The sequence below is a fragment of the Periophthalmus magnuspinnatus genome, chromosome 22 (genome assembly GCF_009829125.3).
Source record: "Periophthalmus magnuspinnatus isolate fPerMag1 chromosome 22, fPerMag1.2.pri, whole genome shotgun sequence".
NCBI classification, from domain to species: Eukaryota; Metazoa; Chordata; class Actinopteri; order Gobiiformes; family Gobiidae; genus Periophthalmus; species Periophthalmus magnuspinnatus.
The window spans coordinates 6,499,253-6,524,542 of record NC_047147.1 but is presented as its reverse complement, the minus strand read 5'-3'; the positions used below and the strand labels follow the sequence as shown (position 1 = coordinate 6,524,542).

The following is a 25,290-nucleotide window of genomic DNA, read 5'->3' as shown; positions in this document are numbered from 1 at the left end:
ACGTAAGATATTAACAGTGAATCAGATAAATAAAGCAGAAAAAACAAGCAACAAGTTTACTCTGGATCTCACTCCAAATCAATAAATCCACTGAATTCTTCATCCTCGGTGTCACTTCTGAACAACTCCACCAACTCCAGAGGTAAATGAAATTATGTGACATTATATATTTTAATAATTTCACATATAAGCCACACCCACAGCTAAACTATGAAAAAAGTGCAATTTATAGTCTGGAAAATACGGTAGTCTGCATAGCTACAAATAAACTGAAAACCAAATATTAAAGCTGCACTATGTAATGTTTTTTGGAGAATTTTATGTCACCTGCTTCTCCATGGAGACACTATAGAGATGTCTATATTATCCTTCATTACTCCAGACAGGACAAAATAAAAATAGTTTTATTCTGTGAACTGGACACAAGGTTTTTAGAGTGAAGACATTTCAGCATTTCCAAGTAGCTTCATCGTTTCTCATAAAAAGACAGAAATTAGTTTGTGTATCATTTTTAAGTCGTTTTAGATGAATATTACGATTTAAAATGTGTAAATTACCACATAATGATCCACAGGTGTCACAGATTATAAATACACATCAGACATTTATCGCTCATTCTCTTAAACGTCGCCTTTTCTGTGTCTGCAGCTCCTCAGGGATAAGTTCCGTGAATTCGCCCATGAGACCGGGATGGAGGGTCAGGGCCGCGTGGATTTTGTGAATCAAACCATCGACGAGCTGATCGAGGGGGGCCACAGCGAGGCCGCCGCCATGGCCGAGTGGAAGGACGGCATCAACGAGAGCTGGGCCGACCTCCTGGAGCTCATCGACACGCGCAAACAACTGCTCACCGCCTCCTACGATCTGCTTAAGTAAGAGACACAAGGATAAGAATAAGGATTTTTAAAGATTTTTTTATCATGAATTTATAAAACGACTTAACGACCTGATAAAGTAAAGACACAAAGACGTTTTATCCATTTGTTATAGTTTTAGAATGATGGAAATATAGGACCATCGTGTAGAAAATAGCAAAATTCACTATCTTTTGAATGCTCAACGGTCCTCAAAATGGCGCTGTATAACAGGAATCGAAAATCCATGAAAAGGTGGACATTTGAAGATGGTACATGTCGTCATGGTTACTGTGGAAAGTTCCAGCATGTACAGTAATAACTACTGCTACTGTGAAAAAAAGGGTAAAATACCACCTGGAAACAGAAAAAATACAAAATTAATAAACATGGACGGAAAAATACAAAAAAATACAAACATTTACTTGCACTTTAACCTTACGAAAAGAAATTATTTTGTTTTGAGTAGAGAATACATGATTTTATTGTTAAATTCATGGACAAAAAGAAAAAATGTGATTTTAAAATTCATAATATTAACAAAAGGACCTAGAGTAATCTTTTGTTCTCTTTTATACAACAGACAAAATTACCACATTTACATTTACCATATTCAACAATTTTACTAAAACCATTATTTATTTCTTCTTCTTACTTTTAATATATTTAAAACTCATTTTGTTTGTGTTGTAAAAAGTCAGTGTTCTTTTTAGATCTTGAGAAACAGACTTCCTTCTATCGTCGTGACTTTTATAATTTGCCTCGTTAATATGGACATGGAGGGGAATAAATTTAACCAAACACGTCAAGTTTGTATCGGCAAAGTAATAATGGAAAAGTCTTGTCCCCATGAGCCAATTATCGTGGTCAATACAATCAGCCCGTTGGAAATCCCACTAGAAAACAGTCCTAATTGTGGTCCTTTTTAAATAAAACAAATCAGTGATTTATAACTTTAATAATGGGCAAAGAGAGTTTAATCAATGAAGTTCACTTAGTCGACCTTAACAAAAAGTACAAACTGTGATTTGAGAAAAAAATCAATACAATTTATATATTTTAGTACATTATATTTAACAATAATAAACAGACTGTTATGTTTTAAACAGAAGGAGGAGCCAAAATGGAGAATTGCCCATATTACACTGTTTTATGTTATAATGTTTCCTCGTCACAAACAGACCTGGAGTTGTGTTTTGTTTCATTCACGCAAGTTTAACACACAAACCCTGTAGGCTGAGTTCATCTCCCAGATAGACAACACTCTGTTCCACCTTGTGATGTCATCATGTGGTAATACAGGAAGTGCTCCTTTGTGTTTGTAAACTCCATACACCTTCACTAGAATTTCAGCCCCAGAATTGCCAGTCTCTACTGGACAAATGGTAAAAGGAGCTGTTAACTTGAAAATCACAGCTTCATGACATCACAAGGTGGGACAGAGCGTTTTGAGCTCTGGAGATGTTACAGACTAATAAAAAAGAGCTACTCAAACATGTGTAAATGAAACAAAACACAAGTCCAGGTGAGGTAACAACATTATAACAGCTTAAAGCTCAGAAGAGTCACTTTTGAGTTATATCAAATCTTTAATGTAACATAAACAATGACTAAACGTAAAACCAAACACACAAATCCAAAATGTTACTTTGACAATGGACCAGCACAGGGTGGACATGTGCACAGAGGAACAAGCAAAGAGTCAGTACTTAAGTACAAATTTGTACAATTTCGAGGTATCTGTATTTTACTTAGTAAGTCACTTTTAAAGTGGATACTTTTTACTTTTGCTTCTCTACATTTGAGAGCATGTATCTGTACTTTCTACTCCACTACAATTTTGGACTGAAAAGTAAAAAATATTTTTATTATAGTTTGCGATCTGCAGAAAGGGCAAACAAATAAAAACAGCTAGAAAATGTATTTTTTGTGCAAAATATGCACAAAATACTTTTACATTTTACTTAAAATTTTTAAAAAGGTACTTTAATATTTAAACTTAAGTTGATTTTTCATGTGATACTTTTACTTGAGTATTGTTTTGCTTGGTACTTTTACTTAAATAACAAAAGTGAGTACTTCCTCAACTTCCATTATGAATCGATAGAGCTGACCACAATGTGACGCTGATACAGAGCTACGCAATAAAACAAACACAATTTAAATCATGATTAGAATTACTGCTTCAGTCAATTCTATTTGTCTGCAGAGGCTTTTAAAACATGAATCATAAAACGTTACTGATTGTGGTGTCGCTACTTCTTCCTTTTTACAATACATAGATAAACGTGTTATATAACCGTGATTTTTACTTATACTTCCTCATATTTCAGAACAACTCTAACAAAAACAAACCTATATTTTCTGATTCTCAGATATTTCGACGATGGCAAAGAGTTGGTGTCCCAGATCTACGAGAAGCAGACTGAGCTGCCTGAAGACGTGGGCGATGATTTCAGTAAGGCCGAGTCGTTCCACCGGGTGCACGGTGCCTTTGAGAGAGACATCACCGCTCTGGGCAAACAGGTACAAATCCCATAGACTCCACACAACAGGACCCAGCCACCGGGCGAATACTGAGCAGAATGGTCACTGCTATTTTAGGCTGGCACTATAAAAAGTCATCCTAAGGGGTGGGAGGATTAAGCCCATTATGAAGAGGTCTTACGTCTTTATCAGCTGAGTCTGAGCCACCACTTTTCAAGGACAGAAAGGACAAGAGCTACAAGGATTTAAAAACTTACAATGGATTTAAAGTTGTATCTTAAAGACTAGATAAACAGTTTAGGACATAGTTGTGTTTCTGCAGTAGAGCTGGTTCAGTCAGTTTGATATGGAGAGTGTCAGTATTTAAACACTGATGATAAAATAAACACTTATATTAGTTAGTTATTAATATGGCACGAAATCACCTCATTTTATAAGGATTAAAATGAGTTGTATTTATATAGATTACAGTATAAAAATAATACAATAAATAAACAACTTTAAAAACAAAACAAAAACAATCAAAGAGGACATTATATCAAACAGATATGCAATAAATGTATATAATTATTTAACTATCATAATTCTGCACTATTATTTTGTCAGAAAAAAAGTTAAATCTGTGGTTCAAATGTCTTTTATTTAAAAAATGAAATAAATAAAAAAATAAATCTCACCACAAATGATCCATTATGTAATTTGTAGAGTGATATTTAACTCTTTCCTGTTCCCGTGCTCCAGGTGCAGCAGTACCAGGACACTGCAGCCCGCCTCTACGCGCAGTACGCCGGGGAACAGGCTGTAGCGATCCAGGCCTCAGAGCAGGACGTGCTCCAGGCCTGGAAGAGTCTGCTGGAGGCCAGTGACGGGCGGCGGGCTCAGCTCGTCGACACGGCCGATAAGTTTAGGTTTTACACGATGGTCCGAGACCTCATGGCCTGGATGGAGAGTATCATCCAACAGATCGAGACGCAGGAGAAACCGAGGTACCAGCGCATCATTTAGGACACGTATTTGAACTAAGATTCACTGTGGAACTATCCTGATTGTCCTCATGGGTGTTATAGCTTTGCCCACGTCTTCCACAGTATGACATTTCTGTGTAACAATGATTAGGATCTATATATTTGTGCATTATGTAAATTTATCCCCCACAAAAAACACAATTTAAACAGGAATTCTGCCCCAGTTTCAGAGAACGATATTGTCACTTTACAGAATCTGAAAAAACTACGGATACTTTTATCTAACAGCACCTTCTTCGCTCTTCCCCTCCGTCCTAAACTGACCCATATTCATGTATATTCATAAATCAATATATGTAAATGAGTTGTCTTATTTATGCCATTGTGCATTAGATTTAAACAGCTGAAAAAGCAGTTCATGTGACGTAAAGTAAAACCCTAAGGGAGCAATCTGCAGCTATTAAAATCAACACTTAACCAGTCAAGACACATCTGTAACCTCCACATTCACCTTGCACTCAAAGGAGTTTAAATATGTCAATAAAGTTGTATATAATCAACAACTAAGGTCACATTTATATACAGTAACACAGTTTGCCCTATAGATAACATTATATTTTCGTAGTAAATATCCAAAAGGTAAATTCACTGTATTACAAAAGGAAACAGCATTTTAACAATATTATTTTTAGCTGTCCTTGTCTGTATTAAATATTATTGGCCTTTAGAATGTTGTGATGTATATTTATGTGTACATTTATTCATTTATCTTTATTTATACAGGAAGAGCCCAATGAGAGAACTCAGACTTTCCTTTTTATGGGTGTCCTGTTCAAATACAGAAAAATACAGACAAAAAACAAACAAAAAAAGCAAATATCCGCATAAGTCCAGTTACATGTGCATTATTAAACTGCGCCCAGCTGCAGTTCTGCTCTTCTCCAACAGGGGTAGATGCACATCAGGCATTAGTTGTGCGATTATATACGTGCGCGATTCCTCACTCTCTCCTCTCTCTCCTCAGGGACGTCTCCTCCGTGGAGCTGCTGCAGAAGTACCACCAGGGGATTCGCTCGGAGATAGAGGCGCGTGGAGCCAAACTCACCGACTGTACAGACCTGGGCACGGCTCTGTTGGCACGAAAACACCGCGACTCTGCAGAGGTATATAAATATAACCGACGTGGTGAAATATATATACGTAAATGTTCCTTTTAGACATTTATTTAAACAGTACAAAGAAATTAATATGAAAAAAATGGCTCCTGAAACTCGTCTGGGAGTAGTTACTTGATAACCACCAATATTAAAGCTGTACTATGTAACTTTTCGGGTGTATAGTCCACCACTTGCTTGTCTCCATGTACGTGTTATTGATTTTCTTGCAAGGTTCCACAGAATGGCATTAAATGTGTAAATCCCCACGGACAAAAGAGGTGATAAAAATCGCTGTAATTAAAAAAAGAAAAAAAGCAACAAAGATAAGCAGGTAGTGGACCCAATTTAGAAATGTTAAATTGTGCTACTTAAATATTTTTTATGAATATACTATCAAGTGTTTTCAAAAATGTAGTTATTCAATTCATAATACACTGCCTGGTAAAAAAAAAAAAAAAGGTCACACATTCTAATATTTGGTTGTTCCGCCTTTAGCTTTGATTATGTCACACGTTCACTGTGGCATTGTTTCAATTTCATTTTTGCAACGTCACACAATTTATTTCCATCCAGTGTTGCATTAATTTTTCACTTGTTGCATTGATGCTGGTCGAGTCTAACGCTGCACAAAGCTTCTCCAGCACATCCCAAAGATTCTCAATGGGGTTAAGGTCTGGACTCTGTGGTGGACAATCCATGTGTGAAAATGATGTCTCTGTCTCTCTCTTTCTGCTTCTCCTTCTCTCTGCCTCCCTCTCTGCTTCTATTTCTCTCTCTCTCTCTCTCTGCCTCTCTCTCTCTCCCTCTCTCTGCTTCTCTTTCTCGCTCCGCCTCCCTCTCTCCCTCTCTGCTTCTATTTCTCTCTCCCTCCCTCTCCCACTTTCTCTCTCTCTGCCTCTCTCTCCCTCTCTCTCTGTGCATCTCTGTCTCTGTCTCTCTCTTTCTGCTTCTCTTTCTCACTCTGCCTCCCTCTCTGCTTCTATTTCTCTCTCCTTCTTTCTCACTCTGTGCATCTCTCTCCCTGCCGCTGTTTCTCCCTCTTTCTCTCTGCTTTCTCTCTCTCCCTCTCCCTCTCTCTGTCGCTCTCTCTGCTTCTATTTCTCTCTCTCTCTACCTCTCTCTCTGTGCATCTCTCTCTCTCTGTCTCTCTTTCTGCTTCTCCCTCTCTCTTCTTCTCTTTCTCGCTCTGCCTCCCTCTATCACACTCTCTCTCCCTCGCTGCTTCTATTTCTCTCTCCCTCCCTCTCCCTCTTTCTCTCTCTACCTCTCTCTCTCGGTGCATCTCTGTCTCTCTCTTTCTTCTTCTCCCTCTCTCTGCTTCTGTTTCTCTCGCTCTGCCTCCCTCTTTGCTTCTATTTCTCTCTCTCTGTGCATCTATTTCTCTCTCTGTCTCTCTCTTTCTGCTTCTCCCTCTCTCTGCTTCTCTTTCTCGCTCTGCCTCCCTCTCTGCTTCTATTTCTGTCTCTCTGCCTCTCTCTCTGTGCATCTCTCTCTCTCTGTCTCTCTCTTTCTGCTTCTCTTTCTCGCTCTGCCTTCCTCTCTCCTTCTCTGCTTCTATTTCTCTCCCCCTCCCTCTTTCTCTCTCTGTGCATCTCTCTCCCTGCCTCTGCTTTCTCTCTCTCTCCCTCCCCCTCTCTCTCTCTCTGCTTCTCTTTCTCTCTCCCCTCTCCCTCTCAGCCTCCTTTTCTCTCCCTTCTTCTCCCTCACTCTCTCTGTCTCATGCTCCTGATCTTCCTCTTTCACAATTTGAGCCCAATGAATCCTGGCATTGTCATCTTGGAATATGCCCGTGTCATCAGGGAAGAACAAACCCATTGATGGAATAACCTGGTCACTCAGTATATTCAGGTGTCAGCTGACCTCATTCTGCTGAACCTAGACCGGAACAACTGCAGCAACCCCAATTTAAGTATTTGCTTAGTTAAATCCAGGTTGCGACTTTTTTTTTGGACCAGGCAGCAGTGTATTAAAGTATGAAAGTAGTTGCCGTGGTGATTAAACTTACTTCGAGCCACGAGGCGTAAATACAGACCTGTAGTGTAGTTATGTACTTTTATAGCTCCATCCATTCCAGTTTTACGTCTGCAGTCTTACTATATACGCACATATATAAACAGTTATGGTTAAAGATCTGCATTTGCGATCAAAACCTCCATCACTCCCTGAGTACCTGTATTCAAAGCTTAAGTACCTCCAGCAAAACCTGCACCTCCCCTTGACAACCTGTGGTGTAGTTACTCTTTCTTTCATCCTTCAAAACCGCTGCTTTCACGAGAATTAATTACTTTTTCTGGCCACAATTGCAGTAGTCTGGGAACCAATTGGGCATCCTAAAAAGAAAGAAAAAAATCCCTTTAAATTCACTTGGGAGACTATAAAGCTGCACTAATTACAACTGGAGGAGGTGAGAGAATTTAAATGAGCAATTGACCCAGGCCTGAATGTAGCGCTGGGTTAATCACTGCACAATACAAGTTCTTAAAGCGTAATGGTCTATAGTCTCGGGGTTCGGGCTGTTTAATAAAACAGATACGTAACCTCAGCTTCCTTCGTTGCCTTTGTCAGATCAAAGAGAAGTTGGTGCAGCTGATGGAGAAGAGGAAGGAGATGATGTTCAAATGGGACGACAGATGGGACTGGCTCCGACTGCGTGAGTAGAGCAGAAACTTTGACCTACAAAAACCTCACAAAACGAAAGGCTTAACAGTGAAGGTTTGCAAAAGTATTCGTACAACCAGATGAAACGCAGAAGAGGAACTGTCGAAATTAGAGTCAGGGAGGAGACCAAAGCAGATGTGTGCGCAACCGTCTACTGTATCAAGACTTTCTATAAGGCAGGTGTGGGATTATAATAACACGATTAAAAGCTGCGGGATTGAACTTCATAAAACAAATATTACAGGCAAAATCCGTCATGTTGTTGCAAATTTTTTATAAAGAAGCATTGGGCAAACGTCAACAAAAGGACGTCAGAAGAACCCGATGAGCTGCTACATCACTACAGGCAAATACATTTTATACAATACTTTTAAATCAACTCTAATAATACTGCTCTAACTGCAAAATCGGAGATGTGACGACACAATTTTGATCTCTGTAGTTAAAGGCTGTCCCTGGGGTTCAATTTTCTGTTTAAAGGCGCCACTTTGAGCACGTTTCGCCATTCAGAAGATTTTATTATTGATAATTGAACGGAAATGGTACTAATTTTTCATCATTCTGAAGCCCATGGATCAGGGACGTCAAACTCAAATTCACAAAAGGCCAAAATTAAAAAGTGTGACCAAGTCGTGGGCCAAATATGTTTATATCGAGGGCCAAATTTGTCCCGTGGGCCTGAGTTTGACACCATAGATGCTACTGATCAAATTGTGACCACCCTGTACAAAGCTTTGCACCGTGCATTTAAGCATACTTTTTTTTTTTTATTTAACCTTTATTTAACCAGGAGAGCCCCATTGAGATTACTAATGTCACAAAATGGATTCTTAAAAGCAATTACAAATCATAGACTTCATTTCCAAACCTTTCAGAATAGATTTAAACTGAACTATTGAAGTCAGTTCTTGTAATTTCAAGACTTTTTGTAAATTATTCCATGTTGAAGGCGCAGAATATTGAAATGCCACTTTACCAGTCTCTGTGCAGACACTTGGGATAGAAAGAAGCTGCAGTTTTGTGATCGCAGAGCATAATGTCCATCTGTTTATACCAGTTACTTTTATACTTTTTTTATACTTTTAAAACTTAAAACACAGTATCGATAACTAAAAAAAACATTTAAGCTAGTTCCCTGTTGATAGATCCTGCCCCACATGAAATTGAATGCATGTAGCTAGTATTTTTTAGTCTTATTTGAACTGCAAGAGGACTCCTTATGCTCTGTGCTGTCAGCGGTGACACTTCATCCATACATAAAATTGAACTGCTTTCCCTTGTCGTTCGTACAAGTCATAAGACGTTAAACATCAAGCCTCAGACGTCTCAAAGCAGTGTAATCCATCTTCTTTTTGCCCTTCAGTGCTGGAGGTGTGTCAGTTTGCCCGGGACGCCTCTGTAGCCGAGGCTTGGCTGATCGCACAGGAGCCGTACGTGTCCAGTCGGGACTTGGGACGCTCTGTGGACGAAGTGGAGAAACTCATCAAGAGACACGAGGCCTTTGAGAAGTCCACGGCCACATGGGAGGAGCGATTCTCTGCTCTGGAGCGGCTCACCACGGTACACACATAATAACAGCCTAATACTACACTGGTGTTTTAGGGATGTAGAATATGCACATTATCAAGATTAGACAAATGTAATTCACTCTTATGGGGAAAATGTGTTCATTAAAGATATACTTTGTAACTTTTCTGTTGTTAAAGACCTGCTTGTCTCCATGGAAACGTTATTGCTTGGTCTGGAATGTTCACATACTGTACTTTCCAAAGATGACCTACAGTGGTGGAAGAAGTACTCAATTTTGTTACTTAAGTAAAAGTACGAGCATTGGAGCAAAAAAACAAACAAAAAAAAAAAACGCAAGTAAAAGCAACACACAAAAAAATCTACTTCAGTAAAACTATTAAAGTACCTGTTTAAAAATGTACTTAAAGAGTAAAAAGTAGATTTTGAGATCTAATAAAGCTTCAAATGTGCAGTACTTTACTACTTTTACTTTGTTACGCTCCACTACTAATGATCTATAACACATGTCAAACTCAAGGCCCATGGGCCAAATGCGGCCCGCCACGTCATTTTATGTGGCCCGCTACAGTTTATCATTAGATACAGAGTTACACAGATATTTTTTCATATCTATGCAAGTTCATATGCAATATTTGTAACTTGAATAAGTAATAAATACAGAAACAGTTAATTAACAAGATTAAAAAAAATAGTTACATTTATTTTACATCACATTTAGTTACATTTATTCTGTCTTACATTTACATCTGACCTTTTGAGAGCAACCATTTAGCTGAAAATGAGTCTGACACTTGATCTATAACTTTACTCATCGCGTTTTGTTCATGGAGACGGATAAATCGTCAAGAAGTCGAGATCAAATTAATGCCCTAATACGGAGCAATAACATCCCCATGGAGACCAGCAGGTGGTGTACCCTTCACCAGAAAAGTTACACGATTTTATTAATCTGCATCTATTCTCAAATATACGACCGCTAGATGAGTTGTTGAATAATTCTTGTTGGGGAAAGTGTCTGGCAAAGCTGACGCTCGACGTGCTTGAAATTTGTGACTTAATTGTCCAGAGGCGGATAAATGTGCCAAAGCTAAACTCCCGCACTCCAGAGCTCTGCCACAATCTGGTTTGCTGTTTTGAATTTCTATTATGTCTTTTTTTCATCAAGTTGGTAAGTTAGTATCTGGGAATCAACAATGAACAAGTTTAAATACAACTGTCACAATAATCACTGCATCGACTTAATGTTCAATATGAAAACTGGGATGATATATTTTCATCTTTTGCACATTTTCTTTACAATAGTCCTGAGATTTGGTCATTTTTGATGTAAAGCGAAAAGATTTGAAGCAAGGCAAGTTTATTTCTATAGCAAAATTCATACAAAATGTTTTACAGAATAAGAAAGACATTAAAATCACAATACAACAAATCAAAACACAAATAATCAGCATCAAACACAGTTAAACTAAAGGACTTGAGCTGCAAAGAGTTAAAAAAGTCGCTTCTTTGGCTAATTATTGCTTCATTCTGCTATTTACTTCTTGCTGCTCAGACCCTTTTTACATGTTTCTGTCTTTATAAACTCGTGTTCACTGCGATAATCACATTTATGTTTTAATTTACTGTGTCAGAGTCGTTAAGTAGTTTGAATTAGAGCTCCAACGATTGTTTAAAATCTAGAGTTATCAATGGACGATAAGATCTGCCGATATTTTTTGTGCCGATATATTTGGTATATGTCCAATTTTGATTATTTTCCTCTAATTATGTGATTTAAATGTTCTACAAACTCACCCCAAGCCCATTTTTTTTTACCATAAACCTATAACAGAGCTGTGTAGTCACGTTTGTGCAGCTGTTTCTTCATATTAAAGTGTTAATATGAAGCTTTGTGTGTATGTTTTACACAGCAAACTAAACAAAACAAAATATTGGAGATTTAAGGCTGATAACGATGTATCGGCCAACTCATATATCGGTCAATCTCTTCCAATATTATCGTTTATCGTAGTAGATCTCTGTAGCAATATATCGTGCTTCAAAATGTTAAGTTTAAACAGCATAAACGTATAGAAAAAACATTTATTTATGTCAATATTTTGCCAGTTATTACTTATTCTCTCTACTCAGTTTAACCCACCTCCGGTTTAGCTTCACACTACGTCAAAGTTATTTTTATTGTATTTTATTTATCTTTATTTATACAGAGGAACCCAATGAGAGGACTCGGGGTCTCTTTTTCATGGGCGCCCTGTTTAAAATAAAATACAACCAGAAAAATAAAAAAAAACAAGTACACGAGTCCATATAAAACTTTAAAAACATGAGCAGGTGTGAGTGTAAAAGTTTGTTACCTGATTATTAAATTGCGAATGTGTCACCAGCGTATCCAGTTTTGTTTTCCTCGGAGTGTTTTCCATTTTTATGAAGCAAAACAGCTAAAAAACTCGTCCCGTCTTGGTTTTGGTGCAGCTCGTCCTTATGCAGTCATGTGATCTGGTGTTAAATGTTCCAGTCTCAATTATTTTTTTAAGTAAGTATTTTATTCAGTCTATACATTCAAAATCAAACATTATTCAACTTGTATAAGGCTGTACGTAACATTTCTGTCATGACCGAAAGGGTTTAGGCCAGGGGTGTAAAACACATTTTCACCGAGGGCCACATCAACAAAATGGCTGCTGTCAAAGGGCCAGATGTAAAATAATTAACAATACTTCTTCAGGTTACAAATATTACATATGCATTTGCAAAGATGTAAAAAATATGGTTGATTAACTGCATATCTCCTGATAAAATAACATTTTAAGACCATCATATCTTTTAATTTACCCTGTCAAGGGCCACATAAAATGATGTGAAGGGCCACATTTAGCCCGCGGGCCTCGAGTTTGACACATGTGGTTTAGGCTGAAGTAAAAATGACGCCTAAAACGCACAAGAAATCCAAGAAAAGCAGCATCAGTTTTTTTTTTTTTTTTTTTTTATTTATTTTAATTAGGACAGTGCATATTAATCAACATGTCAACAAACAGCATCAATGTAAATATGCCGGAATTAGCACAATAGCTACTTTACACCCGTTGTCCTAAGGCAGGTCAAAAACAGGAAATTTAAAGAAACACAGACAAACCAAAAGTGCACATAGACATGACAACAAGTGAACCACAATAGACCATATTCCGAGTTTAAGATGTCCCAGGAAGAAAAAAAAAAAAAAAAAATATGACTCAATATGTAACAAAAGAAAAACTACAAACCACAGCAGTTCACATGAATCATTTCTGCATCCTGGAATTATCAAAAAGTAATGTTTTATAATTCTTTTTAAACGCTTCTTAATTTAACATCAGGGTTGTTCCACACACTAACCCCTCGAACACAAACACAATGATGTTTTTTACTGGTTCTAGTCTTACTTTTTTGGAATATACCTGTTTGTTTAAGATGATATTGACTTAATTTGTTCGAATAACGTGTGTAAACAAGAGGAGCTTATGATTATCTGCCTTAAACATCATTACGGCTGTGCTCGAATCAACAACAGTCAACCATCAATTAACAGGATTATTCCAGGTCTAATCTAGGACTAAACCAGGTCTATAACAGGACTATTCCAGGTCTAATCTAGGACTAAACCAGGTCTATAACAGGACTATTCCAGGTCTATAACAGGACTATTCCAGGTCTATAACAGGACTAAACCAGGTCTATAACAGGACTATTCCAGGTCTAATATAGGACTAAACCAGGTCTATAACAGGACTATTCCAGGTCTATAACAGGACTATTCCAGGTTTAATATAGGATTATTCCAGGTCTATAACAGGACTATTCCAGGTCTAATATAGGACTAAACCAGGTCTATAACAGGACTATTCCAGGTCTAATCTAAATCAACAAAATCAGACATATTTACTAGTACTAGTACTCTCTTATTTTTTCGTTCTTGTTCCGCTCTCGTTGTTAGTAAACACTTGTAACTAAACTCAGCACTGGTTAAAATCAGACAGCTACGTTTTCATTACAGAAACCCAACGCTTTTGTCTTTTACTCCCTGACTGTAGAAGCGAGGGGCCGCGGGCTGCCTGGACGTGACGGTAAATCGTAGCGGTAATAGATTAGATATTGATTAGCGCTGTGCTTGTGTGTTGCAGTTGGAGTTGTTGAGCCTGAGGAGGGAGCAGGAGGAGATGGAGCAGTTCATTAAAGAGGAGCTTCAGTCGGACCGAGAAAGCAGGTACACAGTGAGCCGGGGCGCGGGACGGTGCCTCGAACGCAACCACGATTTCAACAGAATTACACGGACGAGAGCTGACGATAACTGACGGAGAGCTGGAGGAGGGAGGCGAGAAGAATGTGTTGTTTTGGAAAGGAGTAAAGACATTTTTAAACGGATGATAATAGGTAAAAGTGTGATGGATGGGTGCGACGAAAGAGGAATCTATCACACTGAACAGAGTAAAAAAGCGAAAATGACACCGTCTCACAAACCAAATCCCTTTTTTTGCAGTTCAACATGACAGTTATTCAAATCTTTGTCTGTCCATTAACAAAAAATGAAGCATATTTAGTTTAAAAATACTGTATTTGAATAGTGCAAGTTAAAAGAAGTAATATACTGACTTGTGATGGGTGATATCAGTGATTTTTGCTTCAATTACACATGTTTTTTGTTTTAAAATGCATTGAACTCTGCTCCATTTCATAGTATTTTACCTTAAAGTATAAAGGCAAATATTATCTACTCTTGACCCCATCTTAAACTGATCTAAAAATGTGCAGTTAAACTAAAATATAAACAGTTTATTTCAAGAATTTATTGAAAAACACATTTTTTAAGTTGACATTTTAAGCATCTATCATTTTTCCTGGGGATCGATACTTTTATATAACAATATATCAGTATCAATACGTCGATATTTTAGTATTGAGTCGCCCATCACTTGTTTTGAGTACATTTTACAGTGTGTACTTTTCACTTTTACTTCACTACATTTGAGCACAGTATCTGTACTTCCTACTCCACTACATTTTGGAACAGGACTGAAAAGTAAAAGTACTTTTCGTATGATTTGACAGGCTATTTTGACCATGTTCGTGGAAAAATCCTGACTAAAGTTTTGGAGTTCACGCTTTGACTTTGGGCAAACGAAAATAAATGCACAAATTCATTAGAAAAAATAATAAATTGATTTGTATCACTGCTGTTGACCAAAATATGTGTCATATTTTAATCTATATTTATAACTTTATTTTCAGTTAAACAAATGAATCTGTGTGAAATACTTTTACTTTTTACTCATTTTTAAACTGCTACTTAAACACTGTTACTTAAGTACATTTTTTTCATGTGATACTTTTACTTGAGTAACTTTTTACCTCTGTATCTGTACTTTTTTAACAAAATGGAGTACTTGATCTTATTGTTTGACCTGTGTTGACTCATCTTAACCCGGTTTCTCTTACCCAAGTTTAATCCCATAAACAATCCCTCCTTTATATTTACTTTTTACATGTGTATTTAGTAGATAATCGATACTTATCCATGTTGTATTTGTCTCTGTAGGAAAGAGGACACTGGTTTCGTGGAGGACTCGTCTCAGCTGTTCACTGTGGAGGAGCAGACTCTGGTCAGTCTCTGCGTCTCATTTACATTCTCTTAATGTGTTCAATAATTGTCACATTAGTTTAGCCACATCCCAAGTCTCCTGTTGCTTTCACTCCTCATTTATCTGGCAATTAATCTACTTAACTTTCAAACTTTAGGGTGAAGTGTGTTTAACTTTATTCACCGCGAACTATGAGCTACGTAAATAAAGATAAATGTTACGATCATAGGCGGTATATATATAAATGGACATTGCTAACCTGCTAGCCGCTGCGTTTCAAACAGGAAGTGAGCATGGGCGCACTTCTGGCTCCGTCGACTCTGGCTCCAATTCACTTTCTATTGAAAAACTGTCGCCTTTCTCTATAACTGCTGTAACTGCTGGTCTTAAAATGTTCGTGTTAACCCAACGCTGCGTGAGCCTGGTGTTTTTATTTAGCTATTTTGTCCATAAATCAAGATATAAACATTAATAACAGACAAATGAGGCGCCTTCTTTCCCTGAGGTCACTCCCGCTAGCGTTAGCAACAGGTTTGATTGACAGCGTTGCTAAATGCCTGCCCTCTGCTAAACCAGCGGTGCAGGCGTAAAGAGGCGTTACCTTCAACAGCCTCGCTCCTGATTGGCTCTTTGGTTGCTATGATACTCGGAGTTTGAATTCCAAATATGTAACTCAGCTCCAAATTGTCCGGTGTAACTGCTCCAGCGTCGATGAGCTTCATTTGACTGGACGCTGTAGGTGACGTCACTTAGTCCACTTCTTTATACCGTCTATGTTTACGATAGATTTTTGATATTTCTTTAAAAATTACTTGAATGAAACACCACTACATGCACTATATTTATGTGTAGGTATGAGTGTGAGTGCTGAAACACAACACTTATATTAAACAAAGTAAATCAACTGAACCGCACAGTTTGCATATTATAAATGTCTTTTTCTCGTGGACTCAGTCTCGTACTCCTGTGTACTCCCTCTGTACTCCGTGTGAACTCCTGTGTACTCCCTGTGTATTCCCCATGCACTCCTTTGTATTCCCTGTGTATTCCCTGTGTACTCCCTGTGTACTCCTGTGTACTCCTGTGTATTCCCTGTGTACTCCTCTGTGCACTCCTTTGTACTTCCTGTGTACTCCCAGTGTACTCCCCGTGTACTCCTGTGTACTCCAGTGTTCTTTGAGTGTACTCCCTGTGTACTCCTGTGTTCTCCATTGTACTCTTGTGTATTCCCTGTGTACTCCTATATACTCCGAGTGTACTCCTGTATTTACTCCCTGTGTACTCCTGTGTACTCTTGTGTAGTCTCTGTGAACTTCTGTGTACTCCCTGCGTACTCCATGTCTTTTCTTGTGTACTCCCTGTGTACTCCAGTGTATTCCCTCTGAATTTCTGTGTACTCCCTGTTTTTTCCTGTGTACTCCCCATGCACTCCCGTGTACTCCTTCTGTACTCCCTGTTTAACCCTGTGTACTTCTGTGTACTCCCTTTGTACTCTCTGTGTACTCCTTGTGGACTCAGTCTCGTCTCCACTAATTAATACTAAAAATCTACAAATTCATCACAAAAAATCAGACTTTGACAAATAAACACTGAATCGATTATGTTTACGCTCCTACTTAGTGCTTCACAAAACAAAACACACCAATTTCCTGACTTTGTCCATGTTTTTTGTCCCAGTCTGGCTCCGCAGCAGTGGCCCCCAGCACCGTTCAGCTGGAGGGCCCAGCGGGGGACACTACAGTTCCCATTGAGTCTGAGATGAAGGAGAGTGGTTCTCTGGAGCTGGATCCCTCTGTCTCTGTGTCCAGTCTGAAAGAGCCAGAGCGGGCGTCGACTCTCCCCCCCGAGTCCCTGAAGAGCCAGGCCGTCCTGCAGGAGGGGCCGCTGGGACGCAAACACGACGTGGAGGGGTCGGGCAAGAAGGCGTCCAACCGGTCAGCGACTATTCGAACATAACTATTAAACTACTTTGCTTTTCACACCTGCTTTGCTTTTCTCCGTGGACATGTCATTGCGCTACCTAGAATTTTTCACAATATGGCATTAAACTTGTCTTGTCTCCATGGCGATATGCAGGCGAAAGGGGTGTTACAGGTCAGATCTGTGGAGAGGCTAGTTCACTCACAGTAAGAATGCACGTTTTATTTGTCTAACATTGAAAAAAATGGTCTAAAATTGAATAAAAGAGAAATGAAGGTTTAAGGCAATGACATCACCATGGAGACACGCAGGTGGTAGACGCTCCGTAGAAAAGTTACAGAATGTGCCTTTAAATATCGGCAGTGCTCGTATTTTAACCTCTGAGCTGCTACTTAATGTGTTCTTCTTTCTATTGTGTATCTTATTTTTACTTTTCTTAATGCACGTGATTCTTTTTCTTGTTTTTCTTGATTATAAAGACCATTATTAATCTCAAAATTGAATGAAAATGAACAACAAAGCTTTAATTTAACATTTATCTAAAGTAAAAAGGCATTTTTTTGGTCAAATATAGAGTAATGGCTTTGTATTTTCATTTTCTCGAGTGGCTTTTCTTTAGCCACTCAACAATTTACAAATGAGATGTTTTCCTGACGATAATAATAATAATCTGAGGAACACTGCGTATTGAAAATGATCCAAATGAAACCTTAATGAGGCTGCTGTTCTCAGTGTGACAAACGATGTTGATGATTTGAAAGCTGCTAATTGCTCATATGAATTTGTCTCTTGCTTCTTCAGGTCTTGGAACAACCTGTACTGCGTGTTACGGCCAGGGCAGCTCAGTGCGTATAAAGACGCCAAGAGCTACGGGCAGGGACTCACGTATCACGGCGAGGAGCCCCTGTCGCTCACCGGCGCCATCTGGGAAATCCTGAGTAACTACAAGAAGAAGAAGCATGTGGCCAAGCTCCGGTAAGAGTCCAGTCTGCCAAGAGCCGCTGCTTGTGCTGTAATGAGACAAGGACGTGGATTAAGGAGCTGCAGTCACAATGATGCTCCGTGTTTGTGAAAAATGACTTGAGCTCATCTCTGTCCTTTTGCCCCACAGTCTGACAGACGGCAGTGAATATCTGTTCCAGTGCAAAGACGAGGTAAGTCTGTTATTCAGTCCGTTCTCTTATCTCAGGACACATCAAACTAAGCTGCACGTTAAGATGAATCATCCCATTCTGCACAGTTGGAGACACATGATGCTGTAACTCTGGCTCATGATGTACATTTGTCTGAGTCTAACCTTGGTTTAGTCACAGCCGTGTCCTGTTTTAAATGTCATCTCTAAATGAATATTCTTGTAAATTTGGCTGTGTCCCCAGCAGACAGCACCATGTCCTTGGACTGTCCCTGAATAATGTGTGTGTGTTTCAGGAGGAGCTGCAGCGCTGGAGCCAGGCCATGGACCGGGCCCTGGAGAGCTCCACGGAGGCCCCCGCAGAGGAGGGGCCCTCAGGGGCCAAGAGCCAGACCTTGCCCCCGGTCTCCACCTCCACCCCGGAGCCCGGCTCTGCCAAGAAGGACAAGGAGAAGATGTTCAGCCGCTTTGCCAAGAAGAAGTGAGGAGGGAGGAGGTTTACCCCGGCAACCCCAAAACTAGAAAGTACTTTTGTGTACGAGCCACCAGAGAAAGCTTTTAAATGAGATTTGTTTTTATTTTTCAATATAATTATTGTAGTTTAGGTTCATGCCACTATTTGCTTGTATTTAAGCAGCATTTCATTGTAAAGATCCACGTTTTTGTTCTTTTGCCATAGTCAGATGATAAATTAAAGCACAGAACGCTCTTTTCACTCAACCAAAGATTGTCCTATTGTTACTTTTGCTGCAGTTTTTGCTTCAGTTTGGGACGTTAGGCCATAGACGTGTACTACAGTGAGCTGCGTACATGAGGGTGACCTGAGTACTCACAGTACTTGTATAATCTGCCTTATAAATGGTTGTGAACTGTAATACTGTGCTGGATCTGGAGAGTAGAACCCGACTGAAGCTTTGTAAATGAGACGAGCGCTGTACAGTGTGAACTACAGGGACAGTATAATCTATGCACCGTCAGATGATGAGCGAGTCTGACTGGACAAAGTGTTTTTATTCACTTGAAATATACTCCGCACTCATGTATTGAACTCAGAGTTTCATATTTATTCTTCATGTATGCAGCATATCTACCGACGCATGTGTACAATGTCTGTTTTATGTATGTTTTGGTTTGACATGGTGCTATTCTGACATTTTCAAATCAAGACCAAGTACAATTAGTTCAACTTTGACATAAAGTGACACATAAACTATTTGACGATTTTAGTATGAATCAAAGTCGAGGAAATGTCCGTATTTCTTTTGTATTTCCCTAAAAAAGACGGAACAAATGGGAGCGAGATGAAACCAGAAAACCACATTCACTTTTCTATGAATGTAAAGTAGAAAGAAACATTTGGTCTGTGCTATATTACAGAAATACATACATACATGTTTATTACTACTTAACGGGCGCAAACTCCCAGCTGCCTTCTTGCCTCAGATACAGTTTTGAACTTCAAAACTATTTCATTTCTTATCTAAAACTAGCATTGACGTGAATTAGTAATATTAACCGTTTTACTTCAATGTGAAAGGAATTAAAGCCAAGTTTAGTGAAGCCATAGAACATTTTCACACAGCCCGTTATAATGGTTTGTAATGTCACTTATATCCAGTCACTATATTTACAGAATGCAACTTACAGACACTTGATTCTCATAGTTTATCCTCCACTGCACCACACCTGCCTTTTCTGTTCAGTGGTTTTTAATCTGCATTTTGTACTCTCGACTAGCTGTGTAAAATAGCCACAAATGTTGACAGGTTTAAGTACCTTTTGAGAGAATAAAGTTTAAAATAAATTATAGAACTTGTTTTGTTGTCGTTCTTTTCCGCGTTCAGACTAGAATTAATTCACTAGAAGTTATTTTTAGTGGTGTAAAATAACAAAGTAAAAGTATTAAAGAACTGTACTTCAGTAGAATTTTTAGGTATCTGTGCTTTACTTTTACTTCACTACATTTGAGAGCAGTATCGGTACTTTCTACTCCACTACACTTTTGAACAGGACTGAAAAGTAAAAAGTACTTTTTTTGATTTGAGGTGTTATTTTTACCATATTCGTGGAAACATCCTGACTAAAGTTTTCAGGCAAACAAAATAAACACACAAAATTCATAAGAAAAATGAAGTATATTTTTAAACGTGTACCTAAATGCTTTTATTTAAGTAGATTTTTTGCATGATACTTTGTGTTTTTGCTCCAGTATGTGTACTTTTACTAAAGTAACACGATTGATAACACGATACTTCTTCCAGCGCTGGTTGTTTTTAACAGACTCACTCCACAAGATTCATTCATTCACATTTTACTAATAATAATTGTAATGTCGGCTTATTCACAGCTACAAAAAGATGCATTTGTTTATGTTTACATGTGTGTTTTCCTGGAGACGTTTTCCGAGCATGGCCCACGGAGACGACACGCTGGAGGACATGTCTGGGGTGAGGGAAGTCTGGGAGTTCCTGCTTAGACTCGACCGGACCCTGGATAAGTGTAAGTAAATGAAGCTAATGGTATTCCAGGTTAAAGGTAAGTATAATTTTGAGTTCTTATAAGGGGTGTCCAAACTAAGGCCCGGGGGCAAAATGCGGCCCTCAGACCAGTTTTTCTTGGCCGCGGCTCTGTCAAAGTTGTGTATAAAGCACCGTCTGTGGCCCTCCGCTTCGAATATGTTTTGAGATGTGGCCCTTGATTAAAAAAAAAAAAAAAAGTTTGGGCACCTGTTATAAGGCTACAAATGTAGTGGTTTTGATAAAGATTTGTGGCGAATTTTGCTCAATAAAAAAAATTAAATCGATCATTTTTTCTCACAGTTTACGTTTTTTTGTATATTTGTGTTTGCTCAAACTATGAACTTGATAAAAATAAACCCTTCAGACTTTTCAGCAGGTCTCAAACGATCATAAAAAAATACTTTAACCTTTTAGTCCTGTTTAGAAACGTAGTGACGTAGAAAGTACACATACTGCGCTCAAATGTAGTTAGGTAAAAGTAAAAAGTATCCATAGTAAAATCTATTTAAGTGAAGTAAAGACACGTAAAATGTATAGAGTACTTTTACTTTACATTCCACCACTGCCTTTTTGTTTTCTTGTCCCTAGGCTAACAACATAAAACACAAAACAACACAAATACTTCAGAATAGCTTTATTAAGTATGAACAATATTACAGATGGATGTGAACCAAAAGGTGTTTCTCCATTAAGCAGGCTAATATCAGATGAGCTGCATATGAATTTAATAGACAATTTTATACATACATCCAGTGGCGGTTGACAGAACAACACATAAACAGCCCCGAGACAACCTTAGTAATTAGATGATAGTTCACAATATGCTAAAGATGCTACGTAGCTTATAGCAATACAAAACCTTGGATCGTTGTCATCTATACAAACCCAATGCATGTACGCCTGGAAGCGACGGCATACGAATTAACATTTTCTTCAAAACAAAAAAAGATGGATACAGATCTGGTTTTTTTTCACGGCGCTATATCATTTTATCATTAGCCAATTTTCCACAGCGAGGTCGCTCATTATGAAGCCCGCTAGGAGTTTCTGCATTTGCACTAAACATTCATTTGCATGTATAGTTCTCGCTGCCAGCCTTAATCCTCTCAGCTTGGCTACAGCGTCACAAAACAAATGATGCTTTTCCATCACGAGATAGGGCCGTTTTCACTGTGTGTTGGTTGAGCGTCGGAGGCACTGCCGGTGAGACTGTGGCTGTTACAACACAACCGTTTACAAAAGGGCAAGTTAGAAGGACTGTACAATTTGATTTACATTTCATTTTGTGATTGATTTAGGAGAAGACGACGAGGGCTGTGTGATAGTTTTAAGGCAAATAATAGATTTTTTGGCGTTACGTATTTTCCGGAATATAAGTCGCACTTTTTTTCGTAGTTTGGCTGGGGGTGCGACTTGTACTCAGATGCGATTTATATGTGAAATGGTTTTTTTTTCTTCTTTATTATGCATTTTTTTGGCGGGTGCAGCTGATACTCAGGCGTGACTTGTACTCTGGTGCGACTTGTACTCCAGAAAACACAGTATTTTATTTCGAGAAGAACATAGAAACAGGTTCAGCTTCTTGTTCATAGGCGACGTTTTGTAGATTTTTGACCGTTCAACAGATATAATATTGAAACAATCTGATATTTTGTGTTTAGTTCAGAGTCGACACGTTTTGTTGTTCTTGTAAATGTTTATAAGTTGTTGCGATTGATGTAACTGCTTTTTGTATTTGACGCTTGGTTGCTATGCCGACGCGTTGACGTTACCGGTCTGTTCTGGAGACTGGCTTAAGTTGTTTTTCTTGTTGTTTTGCTCAATTTGGCGCGGGTTACGGCCTTGAGTAACCCACGTGATCACAAAATAAACAACAATCGGAAGAATTTCAGTGCGTTTTCTTACACCAGAACACTACAATATTTAGTTTTGAATCGTTAACTGCTGCTACGGCAACAGCGCAAATGTTTCTTCAATCTAAAATCCATGGATAGAAGTCACCTCTGAACTAGACTGTACAATAAAATTAGATGGTCGTGGTCCAAGCTATTGTGTTTTCACGCTGACAGGCCCAGAAATAAATAACTACAGGGATTCTACAAAGCAATGCAACTGAACACAACCCTTTTTGCATTTTATCCTTTAGCTATGACGCGTTTTGTTTTGTTCGTATCATTCTGAAACCAAACTTTCACACAGCTCTGTACATAATATAATGATGTAGTAATGTGAAAATAGCAGCGCTGAACAACAAGCTAAAGCCATGTGCATCTTAACTGGCAAATTTGTTTTCATGCTCTTTCACAAACTGCAATTACAAACTTGGGGAAATGAATTTTTCAAGTGCTCCCGGACTCGTGTCGGCGCCTGGCAAAGTCTGTTAATCTCCTCTTGGGTCTTATAATAAATCTCTATTAACAGCAGGGAAACTGAGAATAAATTAGATTAACAAAATGATCGCAGGCTAAGTTTTGAGTATTCATTTATCCAGTCAAAACAGGGACATAAATAACGATGTCAAAACTAAAACGAAAACTGTGACAATATTTCCCAAATTCTGTTATAAACTACATAAAGAGGTAAAACTGTGGAATAGGTATAGTCCATTTTTCAGGAAGTAATTACAACAAACATATTCTCCCAAATATGCACATTTACGTTTCACAAAAATTACAATTAAAGCAAAATTGCCATCACTCAGGGGTAGAGCTTTGAATTCCAGCATTGAAGTATAAAGAAAACCACGCACTGATCAAGTACAACATTACAACCACTGGTCTAATCTGCAGCGGCCTCGTACGCAAAAACATGAGAAGTACACAAGGCTGCGACTAATTTACTATCAGAAGGTAAAATGATGCTGAAATAGTCAAACAAATCTGAACAAACTTGACTTTTAATTAATATTTACAGTCTTTTCATCAAAATATATTACTCTTCTTGTTCAGTAAAACGTCTCGTCTCAAGATATTTAAATACAAAATAATTATGAATTTCTTTTTACTATATTTTCAGCCCTGAATATATACGGTAATATGTATTTATCGGTTATTGCCAGTTCACCAATGGACCCGATCGACCGTTATAGGTAGATTCTCATTGTAAACCAGGAAAACGGGGTGAATTGTGTAGTTTAAAAGGTTTCCTCATCACAAACAGACCTGGAGTTGTGTTTTGTGTTTTCGTTCGCACGTTTAACGCACAAAACCTGCGTTATTTAGGACCGAAAACACTCTGTTCCACCTTGCGATGTCGTATGGTAATACAGGAAGTGCTTCAAAGTGTTTTTAAACTCCATACATCTTCACGAGAATCACTTACCCTGGAATTGCCAATCTCTACTGAAGTAAAGGTAATACTGTGAACTTAAAAACTACCACTTCATGACATCACAAGGTGGAACAGAGCGTTTAAGCTTTGGAGATGTACTTAAACATGTCTGAATGAGGCAAAACACAACTCCAGGTGTGTTTTTGAGGAGGTAACAGCATTATAACACGTCTAAAAGCTCCCAAGAGTCAATTTTGTGCAATATAGGACCTTTAAACCGATGATATAAATACAATTACTATCTATGCTGTTGCGTATTAGGCAGGTGGTCGTAGTGTTACCTTAGATCAGTGCACAACACAGTCACAAAGCACAAGCACTATTTTGAAATTAACATCTGAAATGGCAAAAATGACGTGGAAAAAAAGTCTTAGAAAAGATCACTTTATTCACAAGTCATTTCTGCTTGATTAGGAATAATTTAATAAGCAAAATATTACATAACACATCTAATTACAGAAAACCAATAAGTATTAAGGCTGCTTTTTTTTTTTTAGATTAAACCTGCAATACACTTACAACAAGGCAGTGTATGAAAGCACTCAAATACAGATATGATATGATACAATAAAGACCTGGTTTGTATTTGGTAGCGTCAGCAGTGGTGAGGCATTCAAGCGCTCCCTCTTTGGTGGAGTTTATGCCTTTTTGCTGCTTTCAAAGTCCAGCATGACTATAGAAAGTGTATGAACATGTGGCTATACTCTCTGCTAACAATTAATAAAATATAAGTATTGTATTTACATCTTAGTGCAGTTAAGGTTAAGGACACTGCTGCCGTGTACATTCTTCCTGAATTGTTTACAAAGATATCGTGTAGTTGGTATGTGCCGTCGTGCTTGAATGCAACGTGAGGTGAGAGAGAAGGCAGAGAGATAAAAGACTGGCCCAGAGCTGAGGATCGCCCTCTACTGGATGAGTTTATTGGCTCGCGTGTTTGCTTCGTCGATACGCACTTTGGTCATGTCCGCCTGAAACAAACACAACAAAATAATTAGGTAAAGTTTATTTCTGGATGCGTATGGAGCTCAACAGTCACGCCCACTTTGAAGACTTTCTGTTAAGTTAATAAGTTCTACAGAGCCATTTAAAGCCTCAGAGAATCGATGCAGTGTCGACTTGCTTG

The 25,290-nt window shown here is 38.4% G+C and overlaps 2 protein-coding genes across 3 annotated transcripts in view; one reads left to right on the top strand and one right to left on the bottom strand.

The window, feature by feature from the left end:
• Nucleotides 1-20,127, top strand: part of sptb (spectrin, beta, erythrocytic) — a 75,713-nt gene extending 55,586 nt beyond the window's left edge. Inside the window, exons 26-37 of the mRNA XM_033987729.2 lie at nt 649-872; nt 3,230-3,380; nt 4,083-4,327; nt 5,331-5,469; nt 8,029-8,113; nt 9,485-9,681; nt 13,809-13,891; nt 15,221-15,284; nt 16,941-17,197; nt 17,985-18,158; nt 18,295-18,337; nt 18,612-20,127. Of these exons, the coding sequence (XP_033843620.1) occupies nt 649-872; nt 3,230-3,380; nt 4,083-4,327; nt 5,331-5,469; nt 8,029-8,113; nt 9,485-9,681; nt 13,809-13,891; nt 15,221-15,284; nt 16,941-17,197; nt 17,985-18,158; nt 18,295-18,337; nt 18,612-18,800 (1,851 nt within the window). The 3' untranslated portion in view covers nt 18,801-20,127. The remainder of the gene's footprint in view (nt 1-648; nt 873-3,229; nt 3,381-4,082; nt 4,328-5,330; nt 5,470-8,028; nt 8,114-9,484; nt 9,682-13,808; nt 13,892-15,220; nt 15,285-16,940; nt 17,198-17,984; nt 18,159-18,294; nt 18,338-18,611) is intronic.
• Nucleotides 20,128-21,453: 1,326 nt separating this feature from the next.
• The window catches only part of LOC117390722 (synaptosomal-associated protein 23-like), a 28,025-nt gene continuing 24,188 nt past the window's right edge, over nt 21,454-25,290 (bottom strand). For both annotated transcript variants that reach the window (XM_033988524.2, XM_033988522.2), the window contains exon 8: nt 21,454-25,135. In XM_033988524.2, coding sequence (XP_033844415.1) covers nt 25,073-25,135 — 63 coding nt within the window. In that variant the 3' untranslated portion in view covers nt 21,454-25,072. The remainder of the gene's footprint in view (nt 25,136-25,290) is intronic.